Raw genomic sequence first — 18,589 nt, forward strand, 5'->3', positions numbered from 1 at the left:
CCATATCTGGAGGTCAGAGGTCAAGGGACCCCTTTGGAAATGGTCATGACAGTTTTTCCTCGCCAAGATTTATCGTAAATTTTGAGCATTTTTTAACCTCCTTTGCTATAAGCTAGTATGACATGGTCTAGTTTCATATGATACCAGTATCTTCACTGCTTTAAAACTTAAACTAAAGCTTTAAAACTGAGCCCACTTCAACTTCCAGAACATATATTGCATTAAAGAAATTAGTGGCGTTAAAACAAATTTGTTTTAACACGTAATTATTGCGTTAACTTTGACAGCCCTGGTGTAAACACATTTAAGTGTATGTGTGTGTTAGAGCACACGTTACAGTAGCTGGTGTAGTTAACTGTGTATGTGTGTGTTTGTGTTTGTGTGTGTGTTTATATCTTTATATGTGCCCAAGTAGTTCCCTTCAGAGAAACTCCATCCTACACAAAGCGCCGCAGAGGCCTGACCAGGTCGCCGGCTGGAAATGGTCTGTCTTCTCCGCGCTCTCTGATTCGCTCAGCGAGCGACAACGTTCTGGAAAGCCCCGCCTCCTCTCCTGGTCCCTCCCTCCAAAGCCTGGAAACACACCACGACACGCACACGCATTCGCTACGACGACACACGCGCCGGCTCAGGTACGCACACACATACACATATGCTTGTGTAGTTAGAATATGTACTGGTGTAGTTAGCCTCAGTACTGGTGTAGTTAGCATCAGTACTGGTGTAGTTGGCATCAGCACTGGTGTAGTTAGCATCAATACTGGTGTAGTTAACATTAGTATTGGTGTAGTTTACATTAGTATTGGTATAGTTGTCATCAGTACTGGAGTAGTTGTCATCAGTACTGGAGTGGTTGTCATCAGTACTGGAGTAGTTGTCATCAGTACTGATGTAGTTGTCATCAGTACTGGAGTAGTTGTCATCGGTACAGTATTGGTGTAGTTAGCATCAGTATTGGTGTAGTTTACATTAGTATTGGAGTAGTTGTCATTAGTATTGGTGTAGTTAGCATCATTACTGGTGTAGTTGTCATCAGTACTGGAGTAGTTGTCATCGGTACAGTATTGGTGTAGTTAGCATCAGTATTGGTGTAGTTTACGTTAGTATTGGTGTATAGTTGCCATCAGTACTGGAGTAGTTGTCATCTGCAGTGGTGTAGTTGTCATTAGTACTGGTGTAGTTAGCATCAATACTGGTGAAGTTGGCATTAGTACTGGTGTAGTTGGCATCAGTACTGGTGTAGTTGGCATCAATACTGATGTAGTTGGCATCAATACTGATGTAGTTGCCATCAGTACTGGAGAAGTTGTCATTAGTACTGGTGTAGTTAGCATCAGTACTGGTGTAGTTGGCATCAGTACTGGTTAAGACGTGGTTTAAACTGTGCGTATCTGTAACCTGTATCTGTATCTCTGCCTGCAGCCCGAGCGCTGGGGGTCATGTGGAGACCAGCCCCCCCGCCTCCCCTCCCCTAACCCCCCAGTTGAGGAAGAGGAGGCTGTACAGCGCCGTACCAGGACGCACCTTCATCGCTACCCGGTCCCACGTCCCCCAGGGGGTCGGAGAGATCCAGCTGCACCGAGGAGAGAGGGTCAAAGGTCAGACTGTAGTTCTGTGCACAGTGACGACAGTAGTACTATGGTGTATACCTGCAGTAGTAACACTCTGTGTGTTGTGGATGTACAGTTCTGTCTATAGGTGAAGGAGGATTCTGGGAAGGAACTGTTAAAGGAAGAACTGGTTGGTTTCCTGCCGACTGTGTTGAAGAAGTCCAGATGAGACAATACGACCCACGACTGGGTAAATGTTAATACATATTATTTAAATAATACATTTTTATAACTGCACCCTTTACTTACATATATATAGATATTTAAGACTGGGTGTAAAATTTATTATATGTCATATATTTGTAATATTGTGGTAAACTCTATTCTTTATACTACATATATGTACTGTACTATATGATGTATGTCCATGTATGTTTCAGAGACGAGGGAGGACCGCACTAAGAGACTGTTCAGACATTATACTGTAGGATCCTATGACAACTACACCTCCTACAGGTAATACACCATCATTACACCTACTGCATGTACTCCTACTACACCTCCTAGTTTATTTAATGGCTTAAATATCACAATACAAACATATACAATAACTTTACAGTTAAGTAAGATGCATGCTAAATATCATTCAAGAAGGCTGCTTTAAATATTATAATAAGTAACTAAGATGAATTAAATAATATTTTCTTCCCTTGATGTTGCCAAGATGATATTCATTAGCATTAAAACATGAGGTCATTTTAGGAAAGCTTCTGTTAATACTACACCAAATACATGTAAAACATGACATAATATAACGTTTAATCAGAATCAGCTTTATTGGCAAAATATGTGAACATATACAAACGATTTGACTCCAGTATAAGTTGTTTTCAATGAGAATAAGATAAGATACAAATTTACAGAAAACTAGTATTTTCATACAAGTAGATGAAAAATGTGTGTATATTTATATATGTAAAAAGCAACAATGACCAAAAAAATATTTATATACAAGTCAAATGTTTTGGTAGATTGAAAACAAACACTTTTAATGAATACAACTTTTTATGTAATTAATTTAATTAATTTAACATAGTTTATTCATCATTTTAATGAAATATAATTATCAATCGTCACATCTAATGAATATTATAATATTGTATATATAATGCACAGAAAAAAATTACAATTACATAATTAATTGATATGTTATCAACAAAATATAATGTTTATATACAAGTCAGATGTGTCTGTAGATTGTAAACAAATACAATACTTTTAATGAATAAAACTTTTTATGTAATTTAATTTACTAAACCTAATTTATTCATAATTTTAATCAAATATAATTATCAATCGTCACATATAATTAATATTGTATATATATAATGTACAGAAAAAAATTATAATTACATAATTAATTGATATGTTAACAACTTTATTTTTATTTTTTACATTTACGATAATTTAACCTCTTCAGGAAGTACAATTACATTTCAGTATCGGCAGTGAGCTTTCTAATTCACTCCACGCTATGCATTTACTCTACAATTTATTAAACTACTAAAAAGACCTGAAAATATTGTGACACATTTCTGTTATTTTCTGTTAGTGACTATGTGATCGAGGAGAAGACGGCCGTGCTGCAGAAGAGAGAGAGCGAGGGATTCGGCTTCGTCCTCAGAGGAGCTAAAGGTAGAAACAGCAGGATGGGTGGATGGAGGAGCTGCGGGTGTTTGGAGGTGTTGGGAAAGAAAAAGACAGATATTTCAAAAAGAGTTAAGTCTTCAGAGGGAGAGGGGAGAGTAAGGAGGTGAGAGTAGGGAACTGTAAGGAGGGAGGTGACAGTAGGGAGATTTGAGGAGAGAGGTGGAGGGTGAGAGTGGGGAGCTTTGAGGAGGGAGGTGAGAATAGGGAGCTGTGAGGAGGGAGGTAATTTGTAGGGAGGTGAGTGTAGGGAGCTGTGAGGAGGGACGAGAGAGATGGGAGGTTAGAGGAGGGAGCTGTGAGGAGGAGGTGAGAATAGGGAGCTGTGAGGAGGGAGGTGAGAGCTGTAAGGAGAGAGGTGAGAGGAGGGAGCTGTGAGGTGAGAGAAAGGAGCTTTGAGGAGAGAGGTGGAAGGTGAGAGGAGGGAGCTGTAAGGAGAAAGGAGGGAGGTGAGAGGAGGGAGCTGTAAGGAGAAAGGAGGGAGGTGAGAGGAGGGAGCTGTAAGGAGAAAGGAGGGAGGTGAGAGGAGGGAGCTGTAAGGAGAAAGGTGAGAGTTGGAAGCTGTGAGGTGAGAAGAGAGAGGTGGAAGGTGAGAGTAGGGAGCTGTAAGGAGAGAGGAAGGAGCTGTGACATGAGAGGAGGGAGCTGTAAGGAGAGAGCACGAGGTGAGAGTAGGGAGTTGTGAGGTGAGAGGAGGGAGCTGTAAGGAGGAAGGAGGGAGGAGACATTTTCAGACAATTTAAAATCATGTTGCAGTAAAAACAGTTCAGTTTGTTCTATAAACATGTCTTCACCTCCTCATCTTCTCTCTCCAGCTGAGACGCCCATCGAGGAGTTCGCCCCCACCCCGGCGTTCCCCGCCCTCCAGTACCTGGAGTCAGTGGACCAGGGGGGCGTGGCCTGGAGGGCGGGGCTACGGACCGGAGACTTCCTGATAGAGGTACACACCTGTCCTCTAACGTGTGGCATCGTTAAATCTCTGCTATTAAACGCTCTGTGACGTACCTGTCTGTCCTGGTCCAGGTGAACGGTGCTGACGTGGTGAAGGTGGGTCACCGGCAGGTCGTCTCTCTGATCCGACAGGGAGGAAGTCGACTGCTGATGAAGGTCGTCTCCGTTTCTAGGAAATCTGAATCCAACCTGATCAGAAAGAAAGGTACACCTGAGTGTTTCATTTACTCATCATTCGTTTGTATTAAATTCATTCACCTGTTTCTTTGAGTCTTGTCATTTATTTTATTTGTTTACATTGATGCCTGTAATGGATAGACAGGCATATAAATCATAAATCTATGTGGTTAGCTTTAGGCAACAAAACTACGTGACTAGGTATAGGAAACAAAACTACTTGGTTAGGTTTAGGCAACACAAATTTGTGGTTATGTTTAGGCAAGAAGAATATTTGGTTAGGTTTAGGCAACAAAACTACTTGGTTACGTTTAGACAACAAACTATGTGGTTAAGTTTAGGCAACAAAACTATGGAGTTATGTTTAGGCAAGAAGAATATTTGGTTAGGTTTAGGCAACAAAACTACTTGGTTAAGTTTAGGCAATAAAATATGTGGTTAAGTATAGGCAACAAAACTATGTGGTTATGTTTAGGCAACAAAACTACTTGGTTACGTTAAGCCAACAAAACTACTTGGTTACGTTTAGGCAACAAAACTATGTGGTTATGGTTAGGCAACAAGTATATGTGGTTAGGTTTAGGCAACAAAACGACGGTTACGTTCAGGCAACAAAACTACGTGGTTAGGTTTAGGCAACAAAACTACGTGGTTAGGTTTAGGAAAAGATCATGGTTTGGGTTCAAATAAGGCCATTTTTTACACAGTGTGTGTTTTCTGTTAACTCACTAACCTTGATCTTGTGGTTGGTTTTTATCTTGTAGCTCCGCCCCCTCCAAAACGAGCCCCCAGCACCTCGCTGACACTTCGATCCAAGTCCATGACGGCTGACCTGGAGGACATAGGTAAAACAAACAAACACACTCACACACAGTGCAGAGTTGAGAGTCAAACTGTAGGAGTGTGTGTTGTTGACCTTTGTTCTGTCTGCAGCCAGGAGGAGACGCTTCGGTGAGTCACATGGATCTGATGGTGTCCTGGTTGTTGTTGTGGCGTTTTGTTAATGTGATACTGTTGTGATGTTACACTCTCATGGCATGATGATGCAGTGATGTCATGGTGTGTCAGTGATGTAACAGCCAGGGCCATAGCTGACACGTATAGTATTATACAGTATATTATTATATAGTAGTAGTATATAGCAGTATTCTGATACCTCAGTAAAACTACTAATACCACACTGTAAAAATATACATAAATATAGTAAACCAACATTGAAAATGTTCCTTCATTAAAAGTATGTCCGTATAATCAGTGAAATGTAGTTAAATTGAGTGTTTTATTTACTTATTTGAGTCTAGTGTCATTTATTTTATTTGGTTTAGGCAACAAAACTATGCAATTACATTTAGGCAGCAAAAATACATGGTTACGTTTAGGCAATAAAACTACGCGTTTAGGTAAAAAAAGTATGCGTTTAGGTTTAGGCAACAAAAATATGCGGTTACATTTAGGAAACAAAACTATGTGTTTAGGTAACAAAACTATGTGATAAGGTTTAGGAAACAAAACTACACGGTTAGGTTTAAGCAACAAAACTACGTTGTTACGTCAAGGCAACAAAACTACGTTTTTAGGTAACAAAACTACGCGGTTAGGTTTAGGCACCAAAACTATGCAGTTAGATGTAGGCAATAAAACTATGTGGTTAGGTTTAGACAACTTTGGCTATTTTTGATTGACTTTTGGTGAGTTTGGTTTGTCAAAAGTTTCTTAGGTTGGATTCTTCTGAGGGAATTTTGACTCATTTAAATTTTACATTTATTTTAACAGTGACAAAAAACATTAATCTCAAACATGAAAATATAAGTTTTGTACCAGATTTAACTCGTAGTTACTTTCCATCTGCAGTTAAAAAAATACCTCAGTATTTTTAAAGTCTTGGCTACGGCCCTGGCAACTCATGTTGTTGTCGTGTCTTTATGACATAAGTGTATGCTTCATTATTTTTGTTTGTTTGTTTATCTTGGGTTTCTTTTTATCGCGTCTCCTCTCTCCAGACAAACTGGATGAGATGTTGGCCGGGGGTCAACCGGAAGTTGTTCTACGGGGCCGACCGACAGACGACTTCAGAGCGGCGACGGTGAAACAGAGACCGACCAGCCGGCGAATCACACAGGCTGAGATTAACGTAAGACTACTAGAGATATTAACACGTCTTATACTAATATAAGACATACATTATCCTAACATAAGACAGTACTGCGTTCAGATATTATGAAGGGGATTCGTCTTTTCATTACAAATCCTCAGTTTAGAAAAGCAGGAAAAAAAAATGTGTGTTTGTGTCTGCAGTCGTTGTTTGAGCGTCAGGGTCTGGTGCCCCCCTCAGCTCCGGAGAAAAGCACCATGGCTTTACCCCGAGGAATGTCCAGAACCAAGAGCTTCGGTGAGACACACAGAGTATTTTATATACATAATTATTATTATAGACAGAGATGGAGGAACTACTCTACTAGCAATAACACAGTGTAAAAATACTGTTACAAGTAAAAGTCCTGCATTCAAAATCTTAATTAAATAAAAGTACAAATGAATTCCTATAGTTGAAATGAGTGTTTTTTAACTTACTAAAAAAAGAACATCATTAAAAGATGTTTAAATCCTATGCCTTTTTTTATGCCACAAAATTACCAAACCAGATAAAAATGTATATAATACTTTATATTTTACTGCAGTCTGTGTAATTGTAATAAAATATAATATTTGTAATGTTCACAAAATAATATAAATACTATCTAATAATTAGAGCTGAAACAATTAGTTGATTTGTAAATGGATTTGTTCATTTTGTAATTTATGTTACATCGATTTTATCTTATTTATATTTCAGAGTATATTTTGGTTTTATGTCCTTTTATTTTAACATTTCCATGGTTACCGCGGCAGGCACACCTGACGACGACAGGATCTCGGCTCTGATCAATGAAAGTCGGTTTCCACGGAGCTCCTCGCTGACGGACAGCTTCATCCCTCCTCCTCCTCAGATGGCTCCACCCCCTCCTCCCTCCGCCTCCTCCTCCACCTCCTCGCTCTTCCTCCTCGACTCCGGCCCTCCTCCCTCCTTCCTCCCCCCTCCTCCCCCGGCTAGAGGGGAGGGGCTAACCCGCTCCAGCTTCAAGCCGGGGGCGGAGCCGCGGCTCCAGGAGCTCTGCGATTCGCCGACGAGGAGCCACGCCCACGCCGAACGGCAGAGGAAGGCGAGGTCGATGATCATCCTGCAGGACACGCCGCCGCAGCAGCAGCAGCAGCAACCTGACGCACACGCCGCGGCCACGCACGCGCTGCACACCGCCACGCACACGCTTCACACCGCCACGCACACCTCCACGCTGTCTCTCCACAGCCCCTCCAGCCCCGCCCTCGGTCACTCACCGCTGTCACGCCGACGGGGACGAGCAATAGAAAACCCTTATGCTAATGTGGGACAGCAGGCTCCGCCCTCCAAGCCGCAGAGGAGGAAGTCACCTTTGTTGAAGCAACTTCCTGTAGAGGAGCAGGGTCAGAATCGTTCTCACCTGTTGTCTTTCTGATTTCTATCGAGTTATATTTGTGTCTAATTTCCTGATGCATGATGGGAAGTTTTGAGCACATACATTTGGGGCTGTACCAAATCTCGAATAATCAAAGCTTCATTCATAACATCGACATTCGAGTGTTGCTTAGCTTTTTTTCTGCATGTCTATTCGTTGAGTTTAAATTAAATTTAAATTAATTATAAAAATTATCTATACAAAATAAAATTCAGTCAGAATGTCCCGTTACCTGCTCATGAGTGAGACACAAATACAAAGCCGTAGATATAATGTCCCTCCTACAGTACCAGTCTGACTCTTTTCTTCTTCTAGGATTCAAAGATCTGGATTTGTTGAAAGTAGACGGCGGACCCAGCAGCCCCAGCAGAGCGGAGCTGTACCAGCAGCAGGTTCTTTCAGAGCGCTCTCGGGTTCAGGGTCGCAGGTCGTCTCTCTTCCTGTCTGTGGAGGGCGCCGGCTCAGAAAACCAGGTGCCGCCCCTCCTGACTCTGAGCCATTCGATGGACGACCTCGGCGAGCTTCCACCTCCAGCTCCGGTCCTGTCGCCCTCGCCAACGCCTCACACCTTCCTCCACCCGCTGACGGGGAAACCTTTAGGTCAGTCTGGCTGCAGAGTCTGGATGCATTCTGTACTATTGATTTTTAGGTTGTAGCGGGCTCAGTTTGCAAAGAGGTAATCCAAAAGTAACAAAGTAATCAAATTAGATCACTTTTCTATTGTGATACTTAGATTAGGTTACTGATTACATTTTGAACAGGTAATTAACAATTGTATTGCATTTGATTTTAAATTTATTTGATTTTTTTAATATGTAAAATTTAAAACTTAAATTAACTTTACATTTTTTTTTTTTTTTTACTTTTTTAAAATTACATTTTTATATTTAAATTTGTAAATCAAAATTTTAATTTTTGATTAAAATTTAGATTTTAATTTTTTTAATTTTTTCCCCTCCCAACCCTAGCCCACTAATCTTCTCTTTTTCCCTCAGACCCGTCGTCTCCACTCGCCCTGGCACTTGCTGCACGCGAACGAGCGCTCACTGCTCGCACACCGAGCCCGGAGCCTCGAATGAAACACATATCTGCCTCCACCACGCCCATCCTAACCCCAGCCGCCAGCCCCGAGGGCAGACACAAGCGCACCCCTATCACCACCCCGCAGAGCAGCCCCGAGCCGAGGTCCAAACGTACCACCCCTCAGACGAGCCCCGAGCAGCGAACCAAGCGCACCACTCCCCAGACGAGTCCTGAGCTGAGGCATAAACGCATAACCCCGCCCTTGTTCCCCGACGGACAGGTGGAGCGTCCAGAAACAGAGGGAGGCGTGACATCACCTGCCGGCCCCTCCCCTGAGCGCTGGAGACCCACCGCCTTGCCGCAGCTGGCCAATGAGAGTCACCCTGCTCTGATTGACAGGCGCAGGAGTCTCACAGTGGGCAGCTCAGAGGAAGAGGGCGGGGCTTACACTGTTACACTCCCCCCGGCGTTGTTGTCGTCCAGCGATGAGGAGACTAGGGAGGAGCTTCGCAGAATCGGCCTGGTAACACCACCCTCTGCCTTCGCCAGTCCTACCGGCCTTCCTCCCCCATCCTCCCTCTCCCTGTTGCCACGGCGAGTTGGGGAGGGAGGGGGAGGAGAGAGTGGTCCTGAGTCGCTGGGTAGACGAGGAGATGAGGAGGAAGGAAGTGACGAAAGGCTCCACGACAGCTCCTCCCCCAGCTCACTCCCTCCCTCCATCACCTTGGCGTCCCCTCCTGATCCATCCTCCCCCTCCTCCCCTCCTGCTGCTCACCCTTCGCCCTCCTCGCCCTCCACCTCCCCATCTGGTTTTAAGCCACGCCTTCGCTCACCTATAGGTCGGGGCCGCTCTGCGCTCCGGGATCCGCTGCTGAAGCAATCATCAGACAGTGAGCTCCTCCCGTCTGCTGCGTCCTACTCCTCCCCCTCCTCGCCACTCTGCTCCTCCCCCACCGGCGGCTTCGGACGGCAGCCACGCTATCTGTTCCAGAGGAGGTCAAAGCTGTGGGGGGGAGGGGACGATCGCGATGAGCGGCGGGGCTTCAGCCCGGATGACGTGGGACGTCCAACAGCACTGGGAGGTCAGGGGTCGGGGTCGGCCGTGGATCTGAGCAACCGGTCCGCGTCGGCGCTGGAGCTGAGCGGCAGGGCGGGGTCTGGAATCGATCTGGCCAATCGGCTACAGCTGCTCAACAAAGACAGTCACTCTCTGGGGGAGGAGCCGAGTCCCCTCGATCCGGGCCGGAGGTCACCAGTAGGAGGTGCCAGGTACTACCTTCTACTGTAAATACTGCAGTACTACTGACCTGATAGTACTACTGTGTGTGTGCGTGTGTTGTAACAGAATCTGTTGTTTGTGTTGTTCCAGATGTGTGGACAATGGAGAGAGTAAATCGTAGGTTTTTATCTCTGGTAAACACTTCCTCGTTATCGCTAACAGATGATTTTCATTCGCTAACAGCTAACTAACATGCACCTTCTCCACAGACGACTAACTACTAAATGTCTGAAATTTCTGTCTCATGCGTCTTTTGAATGAAATTAATGAATTGACTATTTGCTTAACACCTCTACCGAAAAATTATCCAATTATAGCTTTGTAAACATAACAAGGCCTGAGAACAACTGTAACAGGCGTAGCAACAGTAACTAAGGGAAACGAGGCTTGGAGAGCGATCCATTACTAACTCCATGTAGACACATCAACCGTCATTCATTTACTGTCTAATGTGTTGCAGGTTGTTCTCCAGTCTTGGTGAACTCCACACTATCTCCCAGCGAGGATACGGCCCCAGCTATACAGTCCGACCAGGAAGCCGCTACCCCGTCACCCGTCGGAGCCCCTCCCCCTCTCCCTCCCCATCTGATAGGTCAATAGGGCTCCCCTCCTCCACCGCCCCCTGCTCTGAAAGGCCAGATCTGAGCTCGGGTCGCGGTCTAACAATCCTGAAGTCGTCCAGTCTCAGCCTCCCCTCAGAACCAAAGGAGGTTCGGTTTGTGATGCGAAGCGCCAGCGCACGAACCAGGTCCCGTTCACCCTCACCTTCACCCCACGCCTCTCCCTGCCCCTCCCCGGTCCTCAGCGGGCCCCTGCTGGCCCTTCGGCCATGGAGGCAGCGGCCCCTCAACTTGTGGAATAAATATGACGTGGGTGACTGGCTGGAGAGCGTAGGCCTCGCCGAACACCGCCAGCGCTTCCAGGAGCACGAGATCGAAGGCTCCCATCTCCCCGCCCTCACCAAGGAGGACTACGTGGAGCTGGGCGTCACCAGACTGGGACACCGAATCAACATCGAGAGGGCTCTCAGACAGCTACTGGATGGTTCCACTTGACCCCTCACCTCCGACCACTAACCTCTAGACATCCTGAACTGTGACCTCATAACCCCTGACCTCTGGTCAGACACTAGGCCATCTCTTTGACTAGAATATCTTAGCAGTGACTGAATCTTTAGACCTTTTTACCAACGTGGAGCCCGGCTCTCTGAGCGATCTCGCTGACATTTTGACTTATCAGCTCTTTGATCGACCCAAACGGATTTAGTCAAAACTAGAGCTAACTCATAACATCCACACGTGGTGCCTTCAAATGGGGTCGTGTTTACGAGAGGGGAAGTCGTGTTAACAATATTCTTGGCGTTCCAAGTCGTGAAGAACGACGCTGCTAAGCAACGGCAATATTAACATTACTGTCGGCGTCTAGAAGCCACAGAGGATAACAATTCAGAAAGCTTGCAAGTGGGTAACATAACGCAGAAAATGCAAAAAGACATAATGACAGAGGAAAAAGATGAGGTCGTTGGGAAGATCAACATTCAAGAAAAACAATATACGACTAAAATTACAATATATTGACTTATTATGCACCGAAAAAATAACTTCCATAGGCTCCGCCATTTCTGACAACGTCAACAAACACGGCACAAGTCGTGAACTGGAAGCTTTCAGAAACTAATCAAAACTAAAGCTAACTCATCACACTGTGTGGATGTTAGGAGTTAACTTTAGTTTTGACTAAAGCTAACTCCTAACATCCACACAGTGTTCTACAGCTGGACACAGAGCTCTCAACAGGTGAAGGGACGTTGATCAAAGAGCTGATCTGACAAAACTGATAACAAATACAATGAGACGGGTCATTTTCCTCGTGCCATTCTGCTTCCCCAGACGAGTTTAGCGGGACTTTTTTGCGAGCAGAGCTGGACGATTAGCGAGCTACTGGGAGTCTCTACCTTAACGGGAGTCTTTCTTGTGACTTTTTTTTTTTTTTTTTTCTTCCTTTCAAATATCACTCATGAAGAATACGTGTTTTATTTTGAGTTCATATCTTAACGCCGATCATTTAGAATTTATAAATAACAAGTAATAATAATGTGGTGGTGATGACTTACAGAGTTTCTAATAGTTTGGAAAATGATTTTGAGTTCCTTATGATTTGACAATGAGTTGAATTTCAGGGTCGTTTCGGTGACGTTTTGAAATTCATAATGATTTGTCAATGAGTGTGACTTTGTGCTGATGTGCTGTGTGTTTCAGGGAGAGCTGCAGCAGAGCTCCAACTGGTTTCTAACCTGCTTATCGAGGGCTTACTGTACATGGTGCTATCTGTTTAAAGCCATCTGTACAGAAAATACCTTCCCCTCCTATACCTTCCTCACACCGACACACGAAACTCCTAGCTTAACCCCCCATGACTCTATTATTCCTAAATTAATCAATCACATGTGGCTGTACCATCTCGCAGTAATGGTAAGTCGCCAGAAAGAGGCCATATATGGAGTTTCCTCCCTGCCATATTGGGGATTTTGTCCCTGCCATACGAGTTTCCTCCAGACCATATAACGAGCTCCCCAGACGCCATAAATAGAGTTTAAGACACGGCATAATTGGAGTTCCCCTATTACAGCTTACCGTGCGTTCACGTGAAGTCGCAATATTTTAGTTTACGAGTCAAAATGTGGTCTTACCAAAATTCGTTTCCCATTCATTTCAATGAAGAAGGGTGTATTGATCCCGCCTTACAAAGCTTCACAAAAGTTCAGTTCCATAGTTAAGACCTTTACACACCGGGGGCGTTTCTTAGCACGATTAATTCACACGTAATATATTAGAACTGTTGTTTTTGTCAGGAAAACTTTCACACAGAACGCAAATATTACGCAGCAAAAATGTTATTTGTCGGAAGGAGGTTGATTTTTCTGAGCTTTTGCACCGCGTATAAAGGCATCAATCAATCACTTAGTGCGGAACCGGTTGAGTTGCACCTATATTCATGAAACAACAACACTGAGGCTAATCCGAACTAAGACGGCAAACTTTATTACTCCTTTCAACCTTGCCAAAGGCCGTTCTTACCTTTCGCAATAAAAGCCTCTACATACAATAGCTGCAGGCGACTATTTAGCATTTTGTGTTGTTTATTCATCACGCCCCTGATGTGTAAAGGCCTTAAAGGTGGAATGGACACCTAATTTAGGTTTCATATCACTTTATATCAAGACATGCTGCTTAGTCCAAGAACAATTAACGACAAAGTAGGGCTGGGTGATATGGACACAATTTTCTTGCGTCACAATGCAGAAATCACGATTGAAACATTATATTCTTTAGTTGTTCACGTGCAGTGTAGTTAAACAAGAGTTGTAAAAGACCTGCATTGTTATGCATATTCAGTAAATACCCACACTAAGGTTGGGCGATATGTTAAAAATGTTCAACAATAACTGGCGATTGTCCCCCGTAGTTTCATCTGGGAGATGTGTTCAAGGTCTCCTAGATTATTTTAGTCTAATAAATGAACAAAATAAACTCTCAAAATGTCAAGAAAATACTACTCATTAAACAGAAAAACACAACCGTACACCTTCTGAGTTCAAGTTTCTCTCTTTCATCGAACTAAAACAGGCTTAATTGCCTTGTTAACTTAATTGTTAAATTCATTCAAACTCGACTGAAACAAAATAAAACTCCCCAAAACCGTCTTGGTTAGTCTTTCCAACAATCACCAACTCTGGTTTGGTCTAAATAAACCCTTAATTCACTGAGATAGATGTGAAAATAGGGATGTCAAGATACCAGAAATTTAGTAGTCCATATCAATACCAGTGAAATGAATCTGATATATCGCCCAGTCCTACAATAAAGCTGTATAATTTAGTCTTTTGAATGCTATTTCAAGTATATCCGGTCGGACCGCACCGTTAACATTACTGGACACAACTCTTAAAGAAACGATCCCTCCTTTCCCCATCTTGCCCAGAGACAGATGAGAAGACTTCCAGGACGTGTTTAGCCTAGCTTAGCACAAAGACTGGATGCAGGGGGAAACTGCTAGCCTAGCTTTATCAAAAGTGTAAACAAATACACCTTCCAACGGCCAAGCTGTCTGATTTACATGTTGTATTTTGTTCGCTAGTCACCAATCTATCCAACTGAGTTTCGGTGACAGTAGTTTATAAGAACTCATCATAAGGATGAACAAGATACAACACGTAAATGAGATATCTGAAGTCAATGGAGGGTGTATTTTAATTCATTATTTTTAATTCGGAAGCAGAGTCAAAGAACGTATATAGCCAAGAAGTGAAAGTGTTCGTTCCATTGCAACATCAGCTTCCGTCATTTTGGACTGAAAGCGACTACCGGACGCCAGTAAAACGTCCGCCTAAGAAGTGCCGTACAAAAGTAAAACGAAATTATTTCTATTCTATTGTTATATTCTACCGAAATGTCCTGTGTTGAACAATAAAATATTATAAATATAATATTTTCAGTCCAAAATGGCGGAAGCGTCTGTTGTAAAAAAACAAACAGAGTTTCATCTCTTTGCTTTTTATACTCTTTGGCTGAGTTAATAATCATAAACTGTTGACTTTAACTGCGCTTCGACAGACACTCCATGCCACAACTCCCTCTTTTCTAAATAACTTCACACAGTAAATTTAAACTAATTTGACACAACTACATAATCTCCCTAACAAGTGACTCCTCTTCAATCCCCTCTGAAGCACAATCAACGTCCCAGTGCCTGTTTCTACAACAACAAAATCCACTGCGCTTATCTCGCTTTTTATTCCCAAACTGACGTACCCGAACACAAGCTGAACCACAATCATGAATCCCAAAGTTGTAAAGTTCACGGTGCCCTTTTATGTGAAAAACTATTACCTGAGAGCTATAGAATGTATAGTCTATGTACAGCACATTACAGTAGACTTTATAGTCTGTATAATATATATTATGGTTGAATAATGTAGCTATAGTGTAATATATGAAGTATAGTAGACAATAAAATGTATACAGTAATATTTTGGTAGACCGTAGTCTATAAAGTCTTTGGCCGTATGTGATATTCAGACTTTGTAAACAGCCACACATTAGCTGTTTAACTTCAGTTTATATTCAACTCTAAATCCACATGGCAATGAAAAGGTCTATAGAGGTTAACGTCGAGTGACCACGAGTGAGTTGTAATGCCGCCTGTGTAGACAGTGTGTTGATGAAAACCGAAAAAGATGACTGAAAAACAAGCTAACGTCGAGAAACTAAGCGTTAAGCGGAGGCAGAATAAATCCCTTTTTAGAACACGTTTAGTTGACGCTGGCTAGCAGGTATTGTTGGCTTGTTTTTTTTTTAACAATGACTGAAGAAAATACTAGTTTCTCTTAATATGTGCTGTCGCTCACTCTCCAGGATCACGAGTGTTAGTTAAGAAAGTTAACGTTAACCAACGGGACCAGATTATCCGACCCCTACGCCGTTTGTATAAATCTTTGGATGCTTATAGTTAACTATCCTTCAGTAAAGTCAGTCAAACAGAGAGTCGTACAACATCGGCAAAGCGTTTCAGAGATGGAGAGAAATGGTTGTTTATAGTTTAGCGTTCTTCTAACAGCAGGCAACATGGCTCACGGCTGCAGATAGTAGAAGGCTAAATATTACCAACATTTACTCTCCGTCTCTGAAACGTTTCTCCGATATTGTAGCTCGCTAGAGCCTCGAATCTCAGTTTGTCATCTCAAATGTCTGTGATATCTGGATTCTGGCACCCAACAACACGGCAAGATGACTAACTAACTTTAGCCCACTGCTAGTGTTCGCCTCCAGTCTTTCCTTTGTTTTGCCTCCAGCTAACACCGTGACGTGGCCGAAGCGAAAACGCGAATGTCCCTCTCTGGCGCCGGTGTTTGGTTTGTCCGTTTTGAGCTACTATAGAAACACGGGGGACTCTGAAGAGGACATGCTCCCTATGTAGATATAAACGTCTCATTCTAAGCTAACGAAAACACAACGATTCTTATTTTCAGGTGATTATACACTAAAGAAAACATACTTATTAATATTATACTCTATTTTCTGCCAATAGATCCCCTGAGTTGTTACACACCGGTCCTTTAAAAGGGGGTTCGTTGTTAATTAATTAAACATGCTCATGTTGAACTAGTTTGTACGAAGTGCTGTTCGTACACTGATAGGCAAGATGCGACAAATCGTACGTAAAGAAGTTGAAAAGATACAAAACTTGTCCCAAATTCAGACTTTTGGAAAAGGTGTAGACGGAGGAGGTTTCAGACACGTCGCTTAAAGTGTACTGATGCCTTTTAGCTACTCACAGAAGTTAACTTACGTAACCTTCCACACTGGACGATCAATAAAAACCAGTGGAAACTTCACACCACAAACATCTTTTTAGTGATTTATCTTTGTAAAGTAGCTGTGTAGCTGTTTACAGTGAGCGAATATCACATATATATATACTCTTATGTGTAGTATATATTATAATGGACTATAGTCTACTGTACAAAGTCATCCACAGAATGAGACGCTTTCTCTGCGGTGTAACAGTGATAATCAGTGATGGAGAGGTCATGTGACCTCTTAACCTCTGACCTCAGGTCCCCCCACCCTGTACACTAACATAAACATGAGGTCATTCACTTGTTGTAGGATTTCTCAGCCAATCAGAAACACCAGTGAGGTCACTGGTGTTCCTCCGCTAGGAAAAGTAGTTCCGTCTTTATTTGTTTACCAAAAGTTCTGCTTCAAAATCAGTTCAACAGATCTTCTGAAGATTCTGAAGATAAACCCGTGAATCTATTAAGCGGAGAACATGTTTCTTGTTCCTGAATCACATGTCCATCCGTCATACTTTGGTTTATTTGGTTTAACTTTAAGCTAAATGAATGCGGTGGAAAGTACATTTGCTCGAGTACTGTACTTGAGTACAATTTTGAAGTACTTTACTTGAGTATTTCCATGTTATGCTACTTTATACTTCTACTTCTTTACATCTCAGAAAGAAATATTGTACTTTTAACTACATTTATTTAAGAGTTACTTTTTCAAATGAAGATTTTACAAACAAAACATGTGATTAGTTAATAAAATAGATCTATGTATGATAGCTAATGCTAACAGCACAACCCTAAAGAAAATAAATAAGTGGTTAATTAGCAGTGGCTACACAAGAACTGTACTTGTACAATTTTGAGGTACTTTACTTGAGTATTCCCATGTTACGCTACTTTATACTTCTCCTTAATTACAATTTAAGAGAGAAATATTGTACTTTTTACTCCACTTTATTTTTCAAATTAAGATTTTATAAAACAAAACATGAGTTTGAACAAATGATCCAGATTACACTCCCAAAAGTACATCTAAAATTAGATCCATCGTGACCAACAACAACCTTAAAGTACATCTTACGTATTAATACATCAATAATAATGATCCAAATTAATAGTTTAACATATTGACTACATTTACATGCACACTAATATTCCGAATATGACAATATTCTGAATTTGATACGGAGAGTAAGCAAAAAACTGAATATTTTGTGCATGTAAACGTAGTGAGTGACAGTAGCCACTCTGTATTACTAGTACCTTTAGTTTTGATACTTTAAGTACATTTTGTTGCTAACACTTATGTACTTTTAATTAAAATTTTGAATGCAGGACCTTTACTTGTACTGCTACTTTTACTTAAGTAATATTCCATCGCTGCTAATTCGAAAGCAATCATTAATCGTTAATCGTTTAAAAAGATAGAATAATATCTGATAGTGATCACCATGGTGACGCCTCAGTTTCCTGCTGATTGGCTGAGAATCCTGTCTTTCTAACCTGTGTGTGAAACCTTCCTCCTCCTGATCTTCACCTGGTTATAATGGTTTAATGGTTACCTTCCTCCTCCTTTTCCTCCTCCTCCTCCTCCTCTTCCTCTCTAGCTTCCTCTTTTTACAGGATGTTTGTAGTTTCTTCTGGAGTGAGTGGCGTGTGTGTACTTGTAGTTTTTTTCTTCCCTTTTCTAAAAACTGAAGAGCACACAAATGACAACAGATGAGCTCTGCAACGCAACAGATTGTAATCTTTATAATAAACTGTCATTTATTACAAAGTTAATGCCCGCGCCTTCCTGTCTGGTTCTTTCACATTTACTCAGCAGGTTTATGACCTCTGACATTTGGACGCTGGAAGTTGAAATTGAGTTAATGACTGACAGTGAGGCCTTCTCAGAACTCAAAAGCTGCTGAATCACTGATTAAAGTCACTGGTGGATATATAATGAAAGTCACTGTGGTGAACTTTGATTTTAACTTTCTGTTTGTTGTTGCATCCCTACAGGACAGGAGCTCCTTAA

General features: G+C 42.2%; 1 protein-coding gene and 1 long non-coding RNA gene across 10 annotated transcripts in view; one reads left to right on the forward strand and one right to left on the reverse strand.

Annotated features, from left to right (window-relative positions):
* The window catches only part of shank3b (SH3 and multiple ankyrin repeat domains 3b), a 37,826-nt gene extending 22,882 nt beyond the window's left edge, over positions 1-14,944 (forward strand). For 3 of the 9 annotated variants that reach the window (XM_074625887.1, XM_074625888.1, XM_074625882.1), the window contains 16 exons: positions 413-632; positions 1,423-1,598; positions 1,687-1,800; positions 1,991-2,066; positions 3,163-3,245; positions 4,073-4,197; positions 4,281-4,413; positions 5,150-5,230; positions 5,319-5,336; positions 6,386-6,516; positions 6,681-6,774; positions 7,275-7,886; positions 8,234-8,518; positions 8,914-10,210; positions 10,311-10,337; positions 10,681-14,944. In XM_074625887.1, the coding sequence (XP_074481988.1) occupies positions 413-632; positions 1,423-1,598; positions 1,687-1,800; positions 1,991-2,066; positions 3,163-3,245; positions 4,073-4,197; positions 4,281-4,413; positions 5,150-5,230; positions 5,319-5,336; positions 6,386-6,516; positions 6,681-6,774; positions 7,275-7,886; positions 8,234-8,518; positions 8,914-10,210; positions 10,311-10,337; positions 10,681-11,275 (4,067 nt within the window). In that variant the 3' untranslated portion in view covers positions 11,276-14,944. Of the gene's footprint in view, positions 1-412; positions 633-1,422; positions 1,599-1,686; positions 1,801-1,990; positions 2,067-3,162; positions 3,246-4,072; positions 4,198-4,280; positions 4,414-5,149; positions 5,231-5,318; positions 5,337-6,385; positions 6,517-6,680; positions 6,775-7,274; positions 7,887-8,233; positions 8,519-8,913; positions 10,211-10,310; positions 10,355-10,680 lie in introns of all 9 variants that reach the window. The other 6 variants (XM_074625889.1, XM_074625883.1, XM_074625884.1 and 3 more) reach the window with 6 other exon arrangements.
* LOC141762074 (uncharacterized) lies at positions 2,796-5,248 on the reverse strand. The gene is made up of 3 exons (XR_012592716.1): positions 5,119-5,248; positions 4,263-4,397; positions 2,796-3,276 (listed from the first exon to the last, which is right to left on the reverse strand). It is a non-coding gene; the product is annotated as an uncharacterized LOC141762074 (long non-coding RNA).
* Positions 14,945-18,589: the final 3,645 nt, after the last annotated feature.

Source organism: Sebastes fasciatus, chromosome 23, assembly GCF_043250625.1.
Source record: "Sebastes fasciatus isolate fSebFas1 chromosome 23, fSebFas1.pri, whole genome shotgun sequence".
In the NCBI taxonomy this organism is placed as follows: domain Eukaryota; kingdom Metazoa; phylum Chordata; class Actinopteri; order Perciformes; family Sebastidae; genus Sebastes; species Sebastes fasciatus.